Source organism: Apiospora phragmitis (assembly GCF_038363925.1).
Source record: "Apiospora phragmitis strain CBS 135458 chromosome Unknown utg000010l:1.0-9815664.0:1.0-9183399.0, whole genome shotgun sequence".
Taxonomy (NCBI): domain Eukaryota; kingdom Fungi; phylum Ascomycota; class Sordariomycetes; order Amphisphaeriales; family Apiosporaceae; genus Apiospora; species Apiospora phragmitis.
The window spans coordinates 7,023,553-7,044,379 of record NW_027117409.1 but is presented as its reverse complement, the minus strand read 5'-3'; the positions used below and the strand labels follow the sequence as shown (position 1 = coordinate 7,044,379).

The window sequence follows — 20,827 nt, the reverse complement described above, 5'->3', positions numbered from 1 at the left end:
TCCCGCCTCCCGCCTCCCGCCTCCCTTCTTCACGCACCCACCCGCAATGTCTGCGGGGGCTGTGGACACTTAGGGCGCCTTGACCATGTTACACTGTCAACTTTGTACGTCAGTATCAGCCCAAGTCCTCCCCTTTTACTGCTTGCCTAATAGTCGCAAAAAGAGGCTCCGTAGAAATATTGGTAGCAAAACATACCCCGAAAGGTCGTGTCAGCAGCATGGCACATTGCAGCCCAGCCCAGCCCGGCGCAACGCAGCACAGCACAGCATTCACATCAGCACCAACAACGCCAAGGGAGATATTTTGGGAAGCGTTCGATGTTTCGTTTCCCATTTGCCCTACGTGACCTTGGCGTGCGCAGTGGTGGTGCGATGCGAAAGAAGAGGCGCGGGGGGCTAGAACTTGGCAATGTGACCCCAGCTGCCCAGCGTTGCGAATTGCAGCAAGCCAGAGCCGCTCACCAATTTGATTGTGCATACTATGTACATGTTATTACTGCTACATACTACACACTCGCTCGGCATGGTGCGCAACCATGTGTGTTAGTGTCCCGGCATTTGGATAGTAGTCACACACACACGGAGAATATAGACAGGGACCACTGCTGCTCGCCCATCACACCCGGGAATCCGACTACTACTATAGGCTGTGACTTATTAATAGAAAACTTAGGTAAAGGTCAGCTGGGAAGGGCATCAAGCCATAAACCACCACGCCTTAGTCATGGACCCGTGGTTATGGGCGAGAAGTAAGCAGTAGGTTTCGATCATTTGCAGAATCGGGCAAGTCGGACAAGATTGATTTCGTCCATTTATTTAGGAAAGAGGGCCGTTTGATAAATATGCGGTTAGATTAGTTGCGAGATTGAGTTCGATGGTGCATATTCCATCAGGTTTGTTGGTTTTTTCCCTTTCTGGTTGACAGCCCATCAGCCATGCGCGATGTGACCGCCTGCCCCTGCTTTCTAGACCAGGCCGCAGATATGGCCCGCGTGGGATTGACCCTGTCTCTCTCTTGCCGTTTCCATTGCACAGTCGCCTCCGTTGTTGTTTGAGGAAGTCTAAGAAAGGTTCAGGTAATGTTCCACGTCTTTCTTTTTGCTCCCCTAGTCATGGAGATGTAAAGTATGACTAACTGCCTCATTGCCCAGTTCCGTCAGTTTGGCCGAGGGCCCATAATTCTTGGGAAGTTCCCGACGCGGCCCCGACTTCCCAACCCGGAAGCTCCCGCTAGGGGTTGTCGCGGGGTAGGTGGCTATTTTTCTGCACGTGTCGGTGTCGAGTCCTGCAAGCAGTAGTACAGGGCCGGGACCATCGTGGAGATTACTGCTAGTAGTAGATTCCGTGGGTGATCCCCGTTTTGTGCTGTTTCAACGTATGCAGTACGATCGGACTGGTCGTTTGCCTTGTCCCTTCCGGGCTGCCAGCTACTACCTCAGACGGGCGGGAGACACTTTTCGCTCCCGCACCCGGCGCAGAGGGATGGGTAAAGTTACCTGCCGCCTGTCAAGGTAACTAGTGGCAATTACCGTGTGCATCAACGAATAGCTCGGCCGAGGAGAGTTCTGCGCTGGAACGGATGTTTTACAAGTCTTCTCGGGGACCAGCCACTTCCGTCGACTTGGTAAGTGAAATCGGATAATTTCATTTGATGACTACATCGGCTATCTAAACCTCTCCAAAGCAGCTGCACGACGGTAGGAAGCCTCGCACGGGCTTGTCCGAAGCTCGTCGATAACCTCGCATCCGCTGAAACGACCGTTAAAGTCAACACATTCAGCGGCAATGTCGAAACAGTTTATTGAGAGGTGCTTTCTGGTACATTGAATGATGCCCGCATTGGTGTGCGTGATTAACACTCCTGCAAGTACGACCATCATCGGCCATCATCGCTGATTCGAGTGAGTATCCGGCCCGTTTTGCTTAATCGTAACTGCCCATCATGCACCAAGAGTTGTATCAATCGAGCGGTCATCCTCTTCCCGTTGCAACGTCGTCGCAGAGTTAATTGCCGTGCTGCCCGTGTCAATCTAGCCCCGTCGATGTCAGGGACGTGAGGGATAAACAAAACAAAAAGAATAAACCCCGTGACTCTGTCAAAGTTCAGAGTTTATAGATGAGAGCAATATTGGGCACACAGTGTGTCACCTACACAGACGAACCATGCCCGTGCTGGAACAAAGACCATGGGGTCGACCTTGTTCACCCCTGAATGACATCAGATGAACGTGACAGCCTTAGCAAGATTAGACGCTAGCTTTAGTTCCCGTAACCAACAAGGCAATTCCGAAAACAGCAAGGGGATATTCTTCAACGTGTCGATCCGGGGAATCGCAATTTGAAATCAAGTTATGCCGGATCAGATACGAGGTAGATAAGCTTTGCATGCATAACAACTTTATCTACGGGTATCCCCTTGATCGCCAAATACCGCGCAGAGAGTAGAGAGAAGTTGATACTCCCGTTCGTGTTATTACCCAGGCAGGCTATACCACGTACTACCCTGCGCGTGTTAGTTTAACTCAGTGACTCTAACAAAAGTACCGGGAAAGGGGAGTTAAACTAGCGCATGAGGGTGGGGCATTACTATATTCTTCGAAGATCGGGCTTTCCCCCTCAGGGACCAGGATATTACACAGTATATCGCCGTCCAAGACTCTGGATTGAGGATCACGATCTACTCAATTACACATCTCGGAGCGGGCTCCGTCCCTGCGTACTCATGGTATCCCGTTACATAACCCGATATCATATGGGGAAGTGACATGTGACCATGCACGCCGCCCCCTTTGGGCCCGCTGACCTGTCAGGACCAAATGCAAATGGTTGCAAATTGCCACACATGCATTACATGCATCTAAATATCTATGATCCACAAGTCTTCCTCCACGCCCGTCCACAGCAGAAGTTTACGGTGGGAGGCATGAAACTTCTCTGCAAACTCCTGTGTGCCAGGCAGGGCTCCGTCGGCGTACTTCAGGGCGGCATCGTGCCAAGACCGGATCGCTCTCGTGTAACTCACCTCGTGCCCGCAGTTCCCCTGCGCCAGGCGGAGCAGCTCGTGGAGGTACCCATGGAATACGTCCCAGAGCTCGGCGGGGGGGAACTGCGGCTCGTCGGCTTCTTGCTCTTCCGGGGACGTCCCCAACACGGCCGTGAGCACCTGCACGAGTTCGAACAGATCGACCATCCACGGCTCGCCCGCGCGCCGCTTCGTGTAGGCACAGCCTCGGATGCAATATTCGATCGCCGCAATGGGGTCGCCCTGCGCTTGGTTGAGCCGGCCGAGCGTCTTGTAGATCGAAGGCAGCGGCTCGAGGCTCGGCGGCCACTCCCCGGTTGGGTATGCCTTGTCGGCAAGCTCCTCCATGTGGTCTACCAGAGAGTCTACGTCGACGGGCTTTCCAGAGAGGGTGAAGCTGGACACTGCAACGTTCATACTGGCAAAGAGACTATCCTGTGCCGCACGTATCGACTGCGTCTTGGTGTTGTCCCCTTGCGTGACGCGCTCGTGCTCTTCGAGCTCACCTTGGCAGCGTGGACCTGTTTCTCGCTGTTAGTACCAGTATGGTAATAGGGGTGGTGTTGGTTTATGCTGACAAGTACAAGCAAAGAAATACTCGGTCTGCAAGAGTTTCTGCCGTAGCAGCACATCGCTCTGCACATCAGTATAGCAATGCGCTAGTTCTTCACCGGCCTCCACAGCTCGCAATGTTCGAACCACCAGCTCGTTACCATCAAACGATATGAGCACGTTTGGATCGCATGAGTGGTTCATGATGGCACCGACAACATCTACAGCTGTTCCCATGGCCGCGCTCTGGCCGGACAGTCGTATAGCCATGCTGTTTGTAAGGAACTAAAGCACTGTGAGCCGAAAGAAAAGGAGTAAAGGTCGCCGAGGAACCCAAGCTTACAACGCAATAGATTTTTTCTATTGTATCTATATCGAGCGCAGTATCAGTGTGGACCTTGGCCTCCTTTGCGATGCCAGACAATACCTCCTTTTCTGGCCCTTGTTGGTGACCGGACTGGTGTGGCATCAGCGTCATCAAGCCTTGCCACTGGTGGTCCAGCAGGAGACCCTGCTGCTTGTGAATGAGGATTCGGTACAACGCTCTGACTCGGATTCCTAGACTGCCTGACTTCTGGAAAGCCGCGCACTCGTATTTGTGATACGCCTCGAACGCTGTGTTCCGGCATGACTTTACGGAGGCAAGACGCTGTGAGTATTTGCGCGACATGTTATTTGTTGTTGGTTATTTGGGCCGGGCTTTACCTCGGAGCAGTATTTGCAAATATGGCATCCCTCGCATTCCATCAAGGCCTCTATCGGGTCACGCCTGGTCCGGAAGCGCCCGCTCGGGAGCACCTTGCTGGCGTTGTTGGCGTAGCAAAAGTCGCATACGGTGGACAGGCTGTCTTGGACGCAGGTGACGACGGGCTTGGAGCGGAACACCTCTTGGCCGGCCGGGACGGCATTGTCGGCGAATAGTCCGCTGCCGGCGCCGGGCGTCCGAGACTCTCGTACCTGCAGTGCGTTGCCCGTGCTGATCTGGGATAGGAGAAGTTGGCACAGGCCGGGGTTCTGGTAGAAAGGGACGGCGTCCTCGAATGACATAATGGCGCTGGTTGATTGATTGTCCTGGTCTAGCCCTCAAGTACTACGGACACGCGAATGATCATAATAGCTTGGATGATTAATTAACCAGGAAAATGTTGTTGTTTTCTCAAATGGTAGTACCCGACCGATGACGTAGGAACGGAATCTTGATCTAATGGTGGGTCGATCGTGATCGGAACGGAACGCGGAACCTTCTGCAGGTCTCGGATGACCACGTGAAAACAAAAACGGTAAGGAGCTGTGTCTCGACTTTGCTATCATCCTCAGATACTTAATATTGGGAATGCCCTCGCTACAATCGGAATAACTGTTGCATGTTTTGGTCCATCACACGTTGTTCAATTGCTTTCCCCTGCTGAGATACCTCAAGCTGTAAGTAATTACCTATTGACGTTCAGCGAATGACATTGTACACCTAAACCCAAGATACCCACACACCCAACTTGAATCCATCACATTCAATGTCATCACTGAACCACGCTGGGCTCAATTACTTCCAGTGTTTGTGTACCTGATTATTCTCTTTGAGCGCTATGCGAACGGTAGCAGTATGCACAGGCAGCTTTTGGTGCTTACATCTAGGTAGTCCAGAGTCTTCTGACCAAAGGCACTTCTGTCCGTAGGTACCCATTAGCACACCGTTTCTGGTAGACTTCAACTCGGCCAGTGCAAGACAGTATGAGAGGCCCCAAAATGCGGTATCGACGTAAATCGCCGGTGGAAAAGCCATTAGTACCATATCGCGGCCTCGAGTCTAGGTAGTCTAAGGTCTAGGGTGGTCAGCGCAACTGTGGTCCGAAACGCTTACGGATGGCGCGCCGTGAAGGAGACGGCCTCAGTCTCACCTGGTGTCGTCAAAACCTCGCCGATATGGTCTTCTAAAGGTCAAGAGAGGCTCATAAATACTTGTACGCTGGAAATCATCGAGTTCCTCGGCGATGGGGTCCCGAACTATGCCATTCTCTCGCATACCTGGGGCAAAGGCGAGAAGACCCTCCAGGTGATGCAGTCCCGGATCCCACAGACGCCCGCCAAAGCAGGGTATCAGAAGTTCAAAGCAGCCGCGAACCAGGCCCTGGGCGACGGCTATGAATGGATCTAGATCGACACGTGCTGCATCGACAAGACGAGCAGCGCCGAGCTCTCCGAGGCCATCAACTCCATGTACCAGTACTACGCCGAGTCCGCCGTCTGCTACGCGTACCTGGCCGATTTGTCGCAGCTGCGCCCGGCCTTCCAGTTCGGCGACTCGCCCTGGCTCGCGAGGGGCTGGACGCTGCAGGATGGTACAGTTGCTCGCTTCGCACCCGGCTCAAGGCGTCAATTCGAGGTAGGAATGAAGGCTGATTCATATTCCTTGCCCCCCACAGGCTGGTAAGCTAAGGTGTCAATGGGAACAGGGTGGTATAAGAGACTTGGCGGGTGGCTTACAAACGTCGCAGCCTTGTCCGGAAGTGGCATGATCAGCAGCAGCCCGCTTTGTGGCTTCGTTTCGGTTCACCTACACGGTGCGGTTCGTTTCCCCCGAAGGATCAGGCGTTTAATGGCAAGTGCCGGCGCTTATTTTCCGAAGCGTGCGAAAGACGCAATTAGGAGCTGTGGTGTGGGCAGCGGCGCATGCGGCCTCTATGAGATCTCACGCAGGTGCGAGAACCGTTACAATTGGTGTTATCTCCCCAGTGACCCGCCTGTCTCAATGGGCACATTCATTCTCGTATGCTCCGGTCTCTTCCCACATCCCCTTCCTCTCTCGGGCGACAATCCAGACGCTCGAGCGGGGTGGCACTGAAGTATCCGGAACGTGGAGAAGATCTGGGCGGTTAAGGAAACATGTCTCGCCAGTCATCACCCTGGCTCAATGGGCTTATTCCTCTTGGCTCGCATGGATCCCTTCTTGTTTCCTTCTCCTCTTCGTTGTGAGTCCTTCAAGTGCCTACACCTCCGATGGTTCTTATTCTGACAGAATGACCAGCTTCTTATACCGCACAATATCTGCGGCACTCCTAGGAATGGTGGTAACTACGATCCTGTCCGCGCTTACGATCGCCAGTATCCTATGGTGGCGCGTAATCGCAGAGAGGGCCGCCATCAGGATGAAGGCGGCGAGGATTCAACAGGGGAAGAGAACGAATCCACCCTGTTCATACGACAGGACCAGGGGGACGTCGAGATGGCAGCTATGACGCCCTATACCTCTACCCATGCCCTCGTTTCCCCGGTCCCGCAGAACTACAACTACCAAGATATCGAGATGACGTTCATCACGCCACATACCCACACAGAACTCGGAGTTCCTACCACCTCATGGAACAGGCAGGCCACCGAGAGTGCTGCGATGACGACCCATACCTCTACCACGTCTATTGCTTCTACCCTCCGTGGTAGCAGTACTACTCTGGTGAAAGACACGGATAACGATAACCTACTGGAACGGAATTTTGCTCCCAGCCATCTCTGCTTCCTGACATACGACAAGGATGGAAAATCCGTCGGGTACGAGACTCGCCGGGTGGGCGACTGGGTCCGTGAACATGGCGACCGTTCTGGGACTGACTACGTTTTCTTGTCATATACCCGGAAGCAGTTCTGTGTGTTGACTGAAGGAGATTTCACGGACGGAAAAGCCCCTCTGGAGATTCGCGAGGCTCTCCTTTAAATTGCGCAATTCGATCGAGCTACGCTGGAAATGCACGGAATAGAAGCGGCCCACACGGCTGGCAAGAAGGCATTCTGGTGGGATTACGAATGTATCCAAAAGACAACGCCGATGGAAATAAAAAGGCCACCGTCGATAACAGTGAGATATATGCGATTCGCGACATAGTACGTGCTGCTCACTCCATGGTCATCCTGGTTGGCCCTTCTGTTGACCACAAAAGGGTCCAAACCAGTCCAACGCCTGACTGTCCAGAAGCTCTGGACAGATGGCTGGACAAATGGGGCAATACATACAACCCAGAGTCCATGAGAGAGTGGATGCAGCTGTGGGGTTCGAGGCTGTGGACTTTTCCTGAGATCTTGCTCATCTCATCCAAGAAGCCCGTGAAGGTGTACGCCATTGGGGCGCCCAGGCCGCCAGAGCAGTGGGCAAAAACGAAAATTTGCTTCTCGCTCCGTCTGGAAGGATTCTAAGCTCGCTCGTCAACTGATTGATCACTACGAGTCTTCGATACATCTGGAGCCTCTGGAGCTCTTCAGTATTGCCTTGGAATGATTCCATAACAGGGGGGGGGGGCGGGACCAAAGCACATCACAGCGCAGACACGGCGTATGCCTTGATGGGACTTTTGCGCCGACGTCCGCTAATCATAAATACCGACTCGTAATTCATCGCCTTTGCCAGACTTTCGCTTGCCAACGTCTCGGAGGCTTTCCTGGAGCGCCTCATATGCTTGCAGCCACGGGAAAGTGGCAAGCCATGGCACTATCAAAAGGATTTCTGGGGCTCAAAGCTTCGGGACATCGAACCAAGATGTCAGATTGCAGGCATCGTCGACAACGAGACTGTAATTCTGGACGGGGCCTATGGCGCCACGATACAATGGAATTCAAGTGAGTTGTATTCTTGTGGATTCCTCGTCCGGGTGCTCTTAGTACTGACTGCTGACTCTGATCTATAGTGCAACAGGTTTACTTCTTTACTCGCCCTACACTCAGAAGAATACTTAACAAATGGATTTTGCATGGCAGCCCACTTTGTCTTGCGGCTGGAATAGTCCTCGTGTACTTAACTGCTCAATCTGTAGCCGATACCAACGAGGATGTGCGGATAAGGAATGAAATCGACGATGAGCGGACAAAAAGTAGCCAATCACAATTCCCGTCCGATCCGCCTTCGGCATCTCCAAAGCAAGTTGGACTTCTGGTCTTATGTATATTCATACTGCTCGCTACAATCGGTTTTTCACTTGCCACGCCAGCCATACTCCTCAACATCTACATCGGAAAGTTTTGGAACACGCAGGCCTCGTTTGTGGGAATGGAAGGCGTTCCCGACGACCTCGGGCTGGTCGAGGAGTACCTATTCGCCTCTGACAGTGGCCGCCTCAAATGGAGCACGGCCGGAAGCACGCTCTCGCGCCACAAACCGTCGTCCAAGGACGAAAAGGACGAGTGCGTCGGGGAACGGCCTCTGCTGGACGACCAGGGGCACGGCGGCCACGACAGCGAGAGCAGCAACTATGATGACCTGAAAACGTTCACAGTCATCGATACGTACTCCATGACGGCCATGGCCTTCCGGGCGGCCCGGCCGCCGACCGCGGTGGTGGTCTGCGGGCAGGAGGGCGGCATGCAGCGCGCGGCTCTGTGTTCCTACGATTGGAAGCGCAACACCTTCTCCCGTGAGCAAGTTGTCCGGCTCAAGACGATCGTCTTGGATAGGATGTCTAGGATGGGTTGGTTCCGGTTCTCTTTGAAGCGAGCAGAATGTGAGGCGCCCGCCTCTCTAGAGCAGGCAACGACGCCTCGAGTAGCCCCCGAATCCACCAAGGACACTTACCATGGCTTATCCGAGGAAAAGAGATGATCAATGGAAAGTATAGCGTTGGTGGTGTACAAAAGGAGCCAATGGACCATTTGATCCATCGGCCATTGGAGATCCAAAGAGGGTTGTTTGTCATCTCAACTGCCATCTTCGGAATCTCGACTAACGTGTCTGCAGGTCTGCCGCACTATCCATGAAATACAAGGCTGGGGCAAGTGAGGCGGCCTAGGTCAATACTGAGGTATCGTTTTTTACTTTGTACGATACCACGCTTATAGTAACTACTGCCGGCGCAGGGGCGGGGGGCTGAAATGGAACTGGCTTTATGCTTATATGGTAAACTAGCTGCGTTGATCCGAAGGAAGACAACAAAGATGAGAGGAAGGCCCAGAAAGCTGAGAGCTACAATTTAGCTAAATCCAAAGAGCGAAGTAGCAGCATATTGGGTCAGCAAGTTGCCTAGATGGTTTTCTGTGGATATAGTCCGATATTTCTGGGGCCTGTCGATCAGTACGACTAGTTCGGGAATCGTATACTAACTACCCATCTGCTAACGATGAGAGACTGAGTTCACATGTACACTTGTGCTTGTAGAAGTCAATCAGCGGCAGCCCTGTTGCCCCTTCCTACCTACTCCTCCTACTGTAATACGTGTTTCGTGACGAGATGATTACCTATTTACATACTTAATCTAGACTAGCGAGGATAGCCAGCAAGCTAGCTTTATTAGCTAGCTATACCGTTGCTAGCTATCCTATGTCCGCTATCTCGTGCCCGAGTATTTTTACCTTATACCCGACACTGAAATAACGTTACCTATATAAAGAGACATTTTTAGGCTTACGCTACTAGTACTGCATATACTCGAATAATGCTCACACTAATGCCCGAAACCCTAGCAAGCCATGGCGACCCTAACCACCCGAACCGGCTCTGAAAAGTTTGAGATGGTATTATTGAAAGTTCGTCTATAACCTTCGAGCTGTAGAATGTATACAGACCCACGTACTAGGAATGGAAATCATATCCAAGGAGGTGCGGCACAGTCACGCCGAGATATGATATCCGGTGAAGCAGCTGGTCAGGGCGTGTGACCAATGAGCTGCTCTAATTATAGCTCCACTTAACTAGTACTTTTAACGAGGTTTACTTATTTGTTTTATTTGTTTCGATGGCTTCTCGCCCCTATAATATGGCCCAAAAACAACTCATCTTATCACCTCTTTACTGTATTATCAGAACCCGGCCTCCCTCCCCCCTGTGTCCCCTCTTCGTAACTTTGAGATGGGCAACAACGGAAAGCAAGAAGACCGGGTCTTGGCCACGGTGACGGGCTTCCTAGATTCGGTCTCGGACAAGCCGACGCCTCTGACCGAAACCCACAAGTATGTGCTCCCGTCGGCATACGCGGTCGACTGGCGAGCCCACGCGGGCGAGCTCATACAGACGCCCCGGAACGCGTACGTGGCCGAGATGGAGCGGAGGCTGGACCGCATGCGCGACGCCGACCTGAGTTCCTTCGTCCAGGCTATGGCCACCACGGATACGGACCTGCCGCCGCCGCGGGTCTGGGTCGATGCGGGACAAGGCATCGCGGCGGTCTGGGCCGGCTTCGTCATGAAGCCCAATGGCGAGGAGAAGTACCGGGGCGTTGGCGCCTTCACACTGTATCACCAGCAGCAGACCGAGGAGGAAGAAAGTGGTGGTGGCGGCGGCGGTGGTGGTTGGAAGATCGCTGCCTTGGTCGATGCCCTCTGGGATCCCGAGTACTTCCGCCCGCGGCTGAGCTGCTCGCGGCTGCCCGGGCATTCACAGATCTACTCGATTCCGGGAAGAGAGTCTCCGAGGCCGCGGTCCGGGACGCGGTGTTACCGGACTGCATCACGCACCGGCTGGACAACAAGAGCGGGTTGCAGTCGGTGCTCTTGCAAGACATATTACTGCTAGCGGATGATGATGGCCCAAGAATAACAGGGCAGCAGCAACAGCGGCGCAAGAGCGACGTGCTGGATGGGGACGGACGCGCCGTGGCCGGGGTGGGGTTCCTCTGGATGCATTACACCGTAGTGAGGACCCAAGAGGAGGAGGCCGGTGCTGAACAAACGGCGACAAGGGGTACCGCGTCGCTTACCTTCTTGCAGAGAAATGGGAAGTGGCTTGTTAGTGGTGTGCAGGAGGCGGAGCGCCTGCCTTCTTGAGTTTGCTCCTGCACATCCACACCAACTAATATTGAGTGCATCCGCTCTACATAATGGCTGAAGGTATCCCCCAGGAGAGCTATGGATGAGGTTATCAGTTCAGATCGAACACTGGAAAGAAGCCCCCAGCAATCATATTGGCAATAGTGAAGTCATCACCACGATATAAACGTGTTAATAACCCCTGAGCACTGTGCCTTTAGGAAGAATACTTTGTTCATTTACCGGTACACCAAAGCTCGCAGGAACTTCTGGCCCCAATGTAGTACTAGACAGTCCCGTCGACCTCGGTGTGTTTTCTTTCCTTTTGTATCAGTTATTTTCCTCCCGACTGACCTGTGGGCCAATGTGGAAACAGGCAAGCCGTGGCAGGTGGCTTGAAGATCCGCCGGAACATCGCCGGTCGATCTCCAGAACTTGTTTGCAGATAAGTGACAGTCCGGTTGCCGGCTTTGGACAGCCGATATTGCGGGAAAAGACTGCTTGGTCCCCAAAGGAAGCGGCAGGGAGGGAGCCTTGGCAGCCAAATGAGGCAGACACTTCAGCGATAAACGTCGAAACTGACTGCCTCAATTGCATGCGTCTACGTTGTATATGTATACTCATCAAGTCCCTACCTGCTGGATAATTTTGATGAGATCATCTGAGCCGTTGCGCAACCTTCAGGTCTCATCATGGGCCAGTTGGATCTTTGACGTGACCAATGCCCCGCAATGGCAGGGGTGGGACGCAAGATACGGCAGACTTGATTCTGATGGCGACCAGAAAAGGCGGTTAGACTGTTGACAGCATTGTTGTTGAGACGATGGGCGGTGATCAATCGTTGGTTGAATATGACCATGCAGGCTCTGACTGACATCGGACAACTATCATTCCTGCCCTAAACGATGGCTCTATTTGATCGACAATAGTCTATTGATGATTGAATTGAATTGATATGATCAAACTGTGACTGCCGGCATCGAGAGCTAGGCCAAAGTGATTGATTCACCTGTTCACCATGCGGCTGAAGTGTCCCCATTGACGATCAGACAGCCCCAGTCTGCCAATGGGTGAGGGGCTTGCTCGGTTTCAGGGATGGGGATGACTTGGGCATTTGTTTAGAATTGTGGCGGCTGATGGTGCATGATGTGGGCATCAACCTCCTCCAACAAATCTGATGTCAGCCAGAAAGACACACAGCTCCTGCCGGGTCTCTACTAACAAAATAGGTATTCATATTCATAGCCTGCAGATACTGTGTGACTGGGATAGCAATGGTGGACTGACAGTAGCAGAACAGAAGTACGGAGTAGATCGAAGCTGTTTGGACTCATTGCGTGTAGCCAGTCATACCAAGCAGCTCATTGTTTTACCCTCGTCACTTGAACGGCTCAAAGGGTCAATAGGTGGCAGGTCAAATAGATTGATGTCTACTCAGACATTCATTCCCTGTGCAACTAACTGTATTACAGTCACATCTTTCCGGGAAGAAGGAGAAGATGGCAGCGGATGGAGATGGAGAAGAAGGGTGTCACCAATACACTGACTGGCCTTCAGTGACTTGGCTTTTAGGTTAGTGACTTGCCTTACCCAGCCAGGCGTGCCAGGCTGGCTGACGACTGGAATTGTGGGGGCCGGGCCACCTAAAAATGGTTTGGACCCCAGAAGGCCAGTGCCGTAGTGTTACAGCGAGCTTGTTTGACATCAAATCGGACTCCTTCTATCGGATTCGTGGTGGTCCTTTGGAGAGAAAAAAATTTCGGCCTCTTTTTTCCCTTCCCTTTCACTCTTCCCCTTCTCTTCTTCAGCGCTCCGTACGTCACGTCCGCCCGCCCTTCGTCAATCCCCAACCCTCTGGGTGACCTGTCGGATTCAATTCCCTATAACGTCCCTATTCTTCTTCTTGACTGAATCATTTGCGCGACCCTTTTTTTCGGTTTCCCATTCGGACCCCTACAGCAGGAACAAAAAAAAATAAAGACAATTGGATCAGTACAGCCCACAACCTACCAACCTTATCCAGGTCTACCGGGACAAAGAAAGAAACCAAACGAGACATCGCCTGCTTCTCTTTTGCCTTGCCCTGATATATTTGTGCCAGCTCTGCTCCCGACTGTCGCCGTCTTTTCCTGCCAGCTAGCTCAACGAGTCTTGCCTTCCGCTCTCGCTCGTCGTGCCCTCCGAAAAGAAATAGGCCAGCCCAATCGAGAAAGCTTTCAGTAGCTCAAGGGTCTTTTCGCCTGCTCCACCTACAAGCGAATTCGCTTTTTTTCTTAGGTGAACCTGACGACATCCTACCTCTTGGTTGACTCGTGCAGCCCTCAACAAGACCCTTCGCCCCGAAACAAGTGGCAGGATCCGAAACTGTCCTACAAGAAGAACAACCCGATTCCGACAAACACGTCCCCTCCACACTCTGCAACGCTTGATCAACCCTGTGACTTTGACTAGTCATGGCGAACATGAATCCATTGCAGTTTGCATACCGAACCCAGAAGGCCATTGGTGTCACTGACGCCGCGCCTGTCTACGCCCCGTTGCCCGGCTTCACCAAACCCGAAGGGAACCTGCGGTGCTGCGTTTACTCCCCCTGCGGTCGCTACCTTGCTTGGGCCACCACTGATACCGTTGCCATTGTCGATGCTACCAGTGCCCAAGTACTCGCCACCATCGCCGTTGTCAACGTATTCGAGGTTGCCTTCTCCCCGCGTGGCACGTACTTCAGCACGTGGGAGCGTCCTGGCAAGGACGAAAGCGGCGACGCTACCAAGAATCTGAAGGTCTGGAAGACCATTGAAGATGTACCCGAGGGATCCCAGAAAGAGCCCATCGGCAAGTTTGTACAAAAGTCGCCCACTGGCTGGAATCTCCAGTACACCAGCGATGAGAAGTTCTGCGCCCGCAGCGTGACGAACGAAGTCCAGATTTTCCAGAGCCATGACTTCAGCACCGTCTGGAACAAGCTTCGTGTTGAGGGTCTCACTGACTTCGCCTTGGCCCCTGGCCAAAGCCACAATGTGGCCGTATTTGTCCCTGAGCGAAAGGTAAATCTGTCTACTCATTATTGCCTGTCTACTCGATCACTAATATGTTTTTGTTTTAGGGGATGCCTGCCGCCGTCAAGGTTTTCAACGTACCCCAGTTCAACACTCCTATCTCGCAGAAGACCTTCTTCAAGGGAGACAAGGTGCAGCTGAAGTGGAACAGCCTGGGAACAAGCCTGATTGTGCTGGCGCAAACAGATGTGGACAAGTCGAATAAGAGCTACTATGGCGAGACCACCCTCTATCTGTTGAGCTCCAATGGTACCATCGACACGCGCATCACGCTTGACAAAGAGGGTCCTATCCATGATGTGGAGTGGTCTCCAACTGGCAAGGAGTTTGGTGTCATCTACGGTTATATGCCTGCCAAGACCACCATCTTCAACTTCCGCGCCGTTGCCATGCATTCCTTCGCCATCGGCCCCCGAAACACCATCATATTCTCGCCTACTGGCCGATTTGTCCTTGTAGCCGGCTTCGGTAACTTGGCCGGCCAGATTGATGTCTATGACCTCGAGAAGGATTATCGAAAGATCACTACCATCGAGAGTGGAAACCCCAGTGTTTGTCAATGGAGCCCCGATAGCCGTTACATCATGACCGCCACCACTTCGCCTCGCCTCCGAGTGGACAATGGTGTCAAGTTGTGGCATGTAGGCGGCACCCTCATGTACAATGAAGATATGGTCGAGTTGTACACAGTGAGCATGCGACCTACGTTACCCGAGAATATCCCGACCAGCGACCCGTTGAGCCCGGTCCCTACTCCCCACGCTTCCGCTGCGACGTTTATGGGGACTGTCAAGACACCGTCCAAGCCCGTCGGTGCTTACCGGCCCCCGGGAGCGCGAGGCATGTCGACACCCCTTCACTTCAGGCGCGAGGATGAGGGCGGTGCTGCTCATGTTGTAAGCAACGGTGCCCAGAATATCGGACCTAATGGATTCGGTCGCTCTCGTAACCAAGTGCCCGGAGCCGAAGCACGTGCTATTCCTGGTGCTGCTCCTGCTGACACTCCTGGGGCTGAGGGAGACGAGAACCTGTCCAAGGCCGCTATGAAGAATAAGAAGAAGCGGAACAACAAGAAGAACAAGGGTGGCGAAAACGGCGTCAGTGAGAACGGCGCTGGGGGTCTAGCGCCTCCGGCCCCGCATGGCAAGGGCTCTGGGTCTGGTAACGAGGACGCAGCCCCGATCGCCGTGGTGGACAGAATCAACAGGAGCACCATCGCAGCCGCTCTCGAAACAACTTCCGCCGAGATAACAACCCGGGCCGTAGTCGAAGCAACACTCAACGTAACGGTGACGCACCCACGCCACGTGGTGGAGGAGCACCTCTTGCGCCTCAAGTTCAGACTTCTCAGCCTCCCATGGCAGATGGTCTTCTCTCGCCTGGAAGCCAAAATCCCCTCGCCAAGAAGTTGCGAAGCCTTCAGAAGAAGATCAGAGCGATCGAGGATCTGGAAATGCGCTTGGCTGGCGGAGAGAAGCTGGAAGATACTCAGATGAAGAAGATTTCGACCAAACCTTCGGTCACAAAAGAGCTCGAGATTCTGGAAAGAGAGGGTCGCTGAATCTGCAACCAAAGCAGCATGTCGGTAGTCTAGTTAGTGGAGACTGATGTCCTAAGCGGATACGAGAGTTCGTTAAGCTTTGGATTGAAGAAAAAAAATTAAAAGGAAGCTGTACAAGATATTCTTGTAGATGCACTGAGAGGCTTTCTTGGAAACATGGGCTGTGTTGCCTGAGGCCACGCTATTGTAGTCTACGAAGTTGTATGAAGATGGAAGATTTCAAACCCAGCCTTGCTACCTCGTTCGGCAACTATAATTCATGGTTGTGAATCCTGAACTAACGATGCCTTCTTTGTCTCCCAGCATTGTGCCCACCCAGCAACTATGTGTTCGCATTTCTGGCGTGCACCAGAGCTGCGATCAATCAAGTACGTACTTACCTATATCATCACCCAATAGGCAGCTTGTTCATCATCATGCATAACTCTAGGCTCGGCAAATCAGTGCATCGCATCCTCGTCTGTATCGAAATGCTCGCGAGCCCAGGGGCTTCTCAAGCGGATGCTCAGGATAATGATATAGATGCCCGCGCCGAACAAGACGCTGACCAGGATGAGCACGATCTAGGGCGCCGATGGGAGCGAGGTCCAGGCGAACCAGAACAGTGAAGACGGGGATGAGGACGGCGCCGGGCGCGCGCGGTAGTGCCGCTCCTGCAGCGGGTAGAGGCAGTAGGCGACGCAGAGGCCCCGCGTCAGGCCTAAGAAGCAGATACTGGTCTAGCCCATGTTGAAGCCATGGCCGCCGGGGCCCGAGCACCAGAGGGAACGGCCTCGTTGAACATAAATATAACCCGTACAGGAAGCTCATTGTACACCGTGGCGAACATGATGATGGGTTCCGTGAGGAAGTGCAAGCGGTCGCAGCAGGTGGCGGTGCATGACGGGCACGGTCAGCGCGAGAACGGCTCAGAAATATCCAGCGCCAGCTGAGGTTTGCGTCATGTAGTCTGGGATGGGGCATGGCCGAGGGAAGGCTAAGGACGTTGCAGAGGCCGTAGATGGCCATGAAGGCGCCGCTCTCGTGCGTGGCGCGTGGAGAGGTCGGCGATGGTGACGCTGCCCGCGAGGCCCACGAGGAAGCGGCAGACCAGCATGGCAGCCAATCGGGCGCGAGCGCAGCCTTTTCCTCAAATTTATGAGCAGGGACACACATACAAGTGTGATCCCACGATATACAGCCCCCATCCTCCACCCTCAGTAACTCGATCGCTGCCCGCCTTCCTAGTTAGTGTCGAACACGCGCAGAAATCGAGGGAAACACTTTCACAGAGGACTAGTTCTTGCATCATTGAGGTAAAATCAGGGGTTATATTACGTTAAGTGGGATTACCTGTTACGCCGCAACCCTTCCAACCAATTCTATCGTTTTTGTTCTCGGCATCAACTTACCATCACCAATTATCGTCCGTTGGCAAGTGCTGATATATCGCGTCTCGCTTGCTCGGTTGTTGTTGCTGCTGCTGCTGCTGCTGGTACGGGCCTTGATCGATCAGTCCTATCATACTACATCGGTACATTAGTCCCTTGTACTCCCAAGGCGCTTAGGGCTTACTCGGCGGCGTCCTGTGGAGGCCCGACGCTGTGGAAGGCTTCCGCACCGCGTTGCTGCGGCCCAGCGTGGAGCCGACGGGCTTGGGGACATGGCCCGCCCCCGGGGTGGTGGGAGTCTTGGGCTGGGGTGGGTGGTCGTCATCGCCAGGGCTGCCTCGGGCGCTGGCGATGCGCTCATGGAAAGACACGGGTTTGGGGGGAGGGGAGCTGATTCTACTTTGCACAATAGGAGGAGCCTGCTTACCGTGCCCACCAGCGTCTTCCCGGAATCTAGACGCGGCAGCGGGGGTTCTTCGAAGGTTTCTCGGTGACGCAGACGAAGTCGCAGAGGAGGGAATCGGGATCCCTGATCCGCGGCTCGTATCTATCCGCGAGGGTGGTGGTGGCCTCTGGTGGGACGCGCTAGACCGAGCCTGCGGCGGTTTGTTGTCTGCCATAGAGGGCCGCGTCGGTCTGTTGGCGGTTGGTGTGCGCGGTATCTGGGTAGAAGGGGGGGTGGCGGAGGAGGAGGAGGCGGCAGACGAAGAAGGGGAGCTACTCAGTTTGTTGGGCGCACGAAGGGTCTGCATTTTGGCATGCGTCGCGACCTGCGCAAATTTGAGAGTGTTCCTAGTCTCCTCGCGGTCCCTAATCAGGGGCGACACCATGGTCAGCATGATGACCTTGGAGCCCTTGCCCAGGCACGGGTCCAGGAGCTTGGTCAGAATCGACTCCCTATAGCTGGTGCGCGTCGACTTGGGGTCCGCCATTTCGCCAATGACCTTGCGCAGGGTCGAGAGCGACATGTTGATCTTAACGCCCTCAGCCGAGCTCGCTTTGTCACCTGCTGTAAATCGTTCACTTCCGGCCAAGTCGATCAGGTTCAAGACGCCCGATGTCTTGATCGGGTTGCCGTTCTTATCCTTCTTGGTATTGTGTCGGCCCTCGATCTTCAGTGTCAGCACGGAGTGAGAGCGGCTCGACTGGTCGTTCTTTTTGGTAGACCGGACACTGCGCTTCTTAGCCGCATCCGAAAGCACCTGGTCTACCATATTAAGGTTCAAAAGGCTCAGCCCGTCCACGTTGTCGGTGACCTGCACGGAGATGCAATCTGCAAAATAGGATCCGTCCGCCGCAAAGCTGACGTCGATTGCTTTCCGTTCTTGCTCCAGAAGGTCGTAGACTTTCTCGGAATAGATCTCCAGGAACTGCGCGTAGACAACGTACTTCCAGGTGTTCTTACGATCCTCGATCCATCTGTCCAGCATGCCCATCGTCCGAGGAATCATGCCGCCCTCCTCGAGCGAGGTGTCGCTCGGGCCTTCCGCCGTGCCAAGGGTGTACGTCTTGCCCGAGCCCGACTGGCCGTAGGCGAAGACGCAGGCGCGCTTGCCGTTGAAGGTGCTGCCGATGATCGGCTTGACCTCGTCGAAGATGTCGGCGTTGGTGGCGGACGCGTCGAAGACGCGCTCGAACTGTCCGAGGTACTCCTTGGGGGGCGCCTCTCCGCCCTGCTTCGACAACAAGGACTGGTGCTGGGGGTCGGGAATACCCAGGTACTGGATTTGGTCGACCAGCTCTCCCTTGCGCGTCTCGATGTCGTCGACCTCCTCGGGGGCCTCGCCCAGCGGGGGCCGGACGCGCGCCACGACGCGCAGGTTGCCTTTGGCGTCGCAGAGCTCGTCGTACAGCTTGGCGTTGGCCTCCAGGCTCTTCCCCAGTTTCTCCTCGATGCCCTCGTACGCGTCCTGGAGGGTCTGCATCTGCGCGTCGGTGTCTTGGAGCTGCGACTCCTGCGACTTGCGCTCCTGGCGCATTTTCTCCTGCAGGTCCGCGTTCTCCTGGCGCAGGGCCTCGGCGTCCCGCTCCGCCTCCTTTTGGGCTTGCTTCGCCTCATCCCGGGCCTTCTCCGCCTCCTCACGGTCATGCACCGCCGCTTTCCGGGCCTCATCCGCCTGGTCGGCCAGCTTGTTTGCTTCATGCCGCCCCTTCTTCGCCTCCTGGAGCTGCTTGTTGACCTCCCTCGACGTGGGACTGGAGGGCACTACAGCGCGCCCCGGGGACGACGGCGTCGCCGGCGACGTATCGGAGCGGGGAGGGGTTCTGGGAGTGCCTTTTTCCGTGAGCCGCTTCAATTGGTCCTGTAGAACCCGGATATCGGTGGCCTTCTGCTCAGCATCTTCCAGCAAGTTCTTAACGGCAAGGTTGCCCTCTTTCAGCAACTGCTCCACCGATGCTTTCGACAATTGCCGGCTATCGATTATCGCTGGCTTCTGCCTCAACAGCCCAACGCCAGCTCCATTGTCTGTACCCGTAGCATCTGCGCCCGTAATCACGGCTCTTTGCTCGGCGAACTTGGCGTCGAGGTAAGTGTGCCATTTCTGCCACTCGTCAAACTTGATCTGCTCCTTCTCCTCGTCTCTGTTGTCCCGCGTGGCGAGCGCCTCATTTTGTCTGTTGAAGAACTCCGTGGCGCGCTCGTCGAACTGGGTTTGCACGTTCTTGACGATGTCGAGGTAGGTGACGCAGTCATGCTGCTTCGAGCAGATCTTCATCTTGTCCACGACGGTCTGAAACCGCAGCTCTACCAGCTTCTGGGTCATGTCTCGAGCCCCATACTTGAAAGACAGCTCATCGTTGAGGTAGTCGCAGATCGCGGTCACCAGCTCCTCGGTGATTTGCGTAATCTCGTGGTTCTTTGCGAGCTTCTTCACCTCATCCTGGACGGTCACGACAGCCTTGATGCAGGCCTCATGTCCGGGCGGACCCGAGGACTCGGAGGGTCCAGACTGCTGCTGAGATCGGCCGCTCATGATGAAATGGAAAAGGCTCGTCTGAAGAACTCTTCTTAGAAGTGGGTGGATAAGTTTGTATAGTGGTGGTAAAAGGAGGTGTGTCTGATTAGGCAAGCTCCTTCCTGTTTGCCCATCGGCATCTCGGCATCTTCTTATTACCATGGGGTGCTCTGGCGATCGTCAAAGACGATAAGAGCCATCAAAGGATAACTCTGTCAGAGTTGTTGTCCCCCGATCATAAAGGGGGGTCGGCCATAATACATTGTGTCGTGGGGACAAAGGAGATCGATCCTGCATTCCTGAGCTGGCTTTGATCCTTCAGCCGCCGTCCTCCCCTGCATGCGACCCCTTAAACAACCCCAGAGAGGGAAACCCACCCGGGCCTTGTTGTATCACATCATTCAACAAAGCTATTGTGTAATTGCATAGAGATACCATCACCAACATTGCACAGAGCAGCTTAGAGGGCTTCCAGGGGCTTTCATGGTGTTCGTTTCGATACAATTGGAGTCGTCACAAAGAATCCGTCGACGCCCGTCAGTCATATGTCCTGACGGCTCCTTGTTCGTATGCACTGCCCTTTGTAACGATCA

The 20,827-nt window shown here is 54.1% G+C and overlaps 7 protein-coding genes across 7 annotated transcripts; 4 read left to right on the top strand and 3 right to left on the bottom strand.

The window, feature by feature from the left end:
- Positions 1 to 2,857: 2,857 nt before the first annotated feature.
- On the bottom strand, positions 2,858 to 4,621 carry PG994_011902 (uncharacterized protein; the record flags this gene model as incomplete). Its single annotated transcript, XM_066863311.1, has 4 exons — positions 2,858 to 3,543; positions 3,607 to 3,859; positions 3,918 to 4,205; positions 4,280 to 4,621. The coding sequence occupies 4 exons, from the start codon at positions 4,619 to 4,621 to the stop codon at positions 2,858 to 2,860; spliced, it is 1,569 nt and encodes a 522-aa protein (XP_066712421.1).
- A 2,059-nt stretch (positions 4,622 to 6,680) lies between these two features.
- On the top strand, positions 6,681 to 7,280 carry PG994_011901 (uncharacterized protein; the record flags this gene model as incomplete). The annotated part of the gene is made up of 1 exon (XM_066863310.1): positions 6,681 to 7,280. The coding sequence occupies one exon, from the start codon at positions 6,681 to 6,683 to the stop codon at positions 7,278 to 7,280; it is 600 nt and encodes a 199-aa protein (XP_066712420.1).
- An 89-nt stretch (positions 7,281 to 7,369) lies between these two features.
- Positions 7,370 to 9,152, top strand: PG994_011900 (uncharacterized protein; the record flags this gene model as incomplete). Its single annotated transcript, XM_066863309.1, has 3 exons — positions 7,370 to 7,674; positions 7,968 to 8,176; positions 8,245 to 9,152. The coding sequence occupies 3 exons, from the start codon at positions 7,370 to 7,372 to the stop codon at positions 9,150 to 9,152; spliced, it is 1,422 nt and encodes a 473-aa protein (XP_066712419.1).
- Positions 9,153 to 10,394: 1,242 nt separating this feature from the next.
- On the top strand, positions 10,395 to 11,308 carry PG994_011899 (uncharacterized protein; the record flags this gene model as incomplete). The annotated part of the gene is made up of 2 exons (XM_066863308.1): positions 10,395 to 10,876; positions 10,948 to 11,308. The coding sequence occupies 2 exons, from the start codon at positions 10,395 to 10,397 to the stop codon at positions 11,306 to 11,308; spliced, it is 843 nt and encodes a 280-aa protein (XP_066712418.1).
- Positions 11,309 to 13,743: 2,435 nt separating this feature from the next.
- Positions 13,744 to 15,907, top strand: PG994_011898 (eukaryotic translation initiation factor eif2a; the record flags this gene model as incomplete). The annotated part of the gene is made up of 3 exons (XM_066863307.1): positions 13,744 to 14,334; positions 14,394 to 15,502; positions 15,568 to 15,907. 3 exons carry the CDS (start codon positions 13,744 to 13,746, stop codon positions 15,905 to 15,907), a joined length of 2,040 nt encoding a protein of 679 aa, XP_066712417.1.
- Positions 15,908 to 16,470: 563 nt separating this feature from the next.
- Positions 16,471 to 17,003, bottom strand: PG994_011897 (uncharacterized protein; the record flags this gene model as incomplete). Its single annotated transcript, XM_066863306.1, has 2 exons — positions 16,471 to 16,607; positions 16,892 to 17,003. The coding sequence occupies 2 exons, from the start codon at positions 17,001 to 17,003 to the stop codon at positions 16,471 to 16,473; spliced, it is 249 nt and encodes an 82-aa protein (XP_066712416.1).
- A 447-nt stretch (positions 17,004 to 17,450) lies between these two features.
- On the bottom strand, positions 17,451 to 20,252 carry PG994_011896 (Kinesin-like protein; the record flags this gene model as incomplete). Its single annotated transcript, XM_066863305.1, has 1 exon — positions 17,451 to 20,252. One exon carries the CDS (start codon positions 20,250 to 20,252, stop codon positions 17,451 to 17,453), a length of 2,802 nt encoding a protein of 933 aa, XP_066712415.1.
- Positions 20,253 to 20,827: the final 575 nt, after the last annotated feature.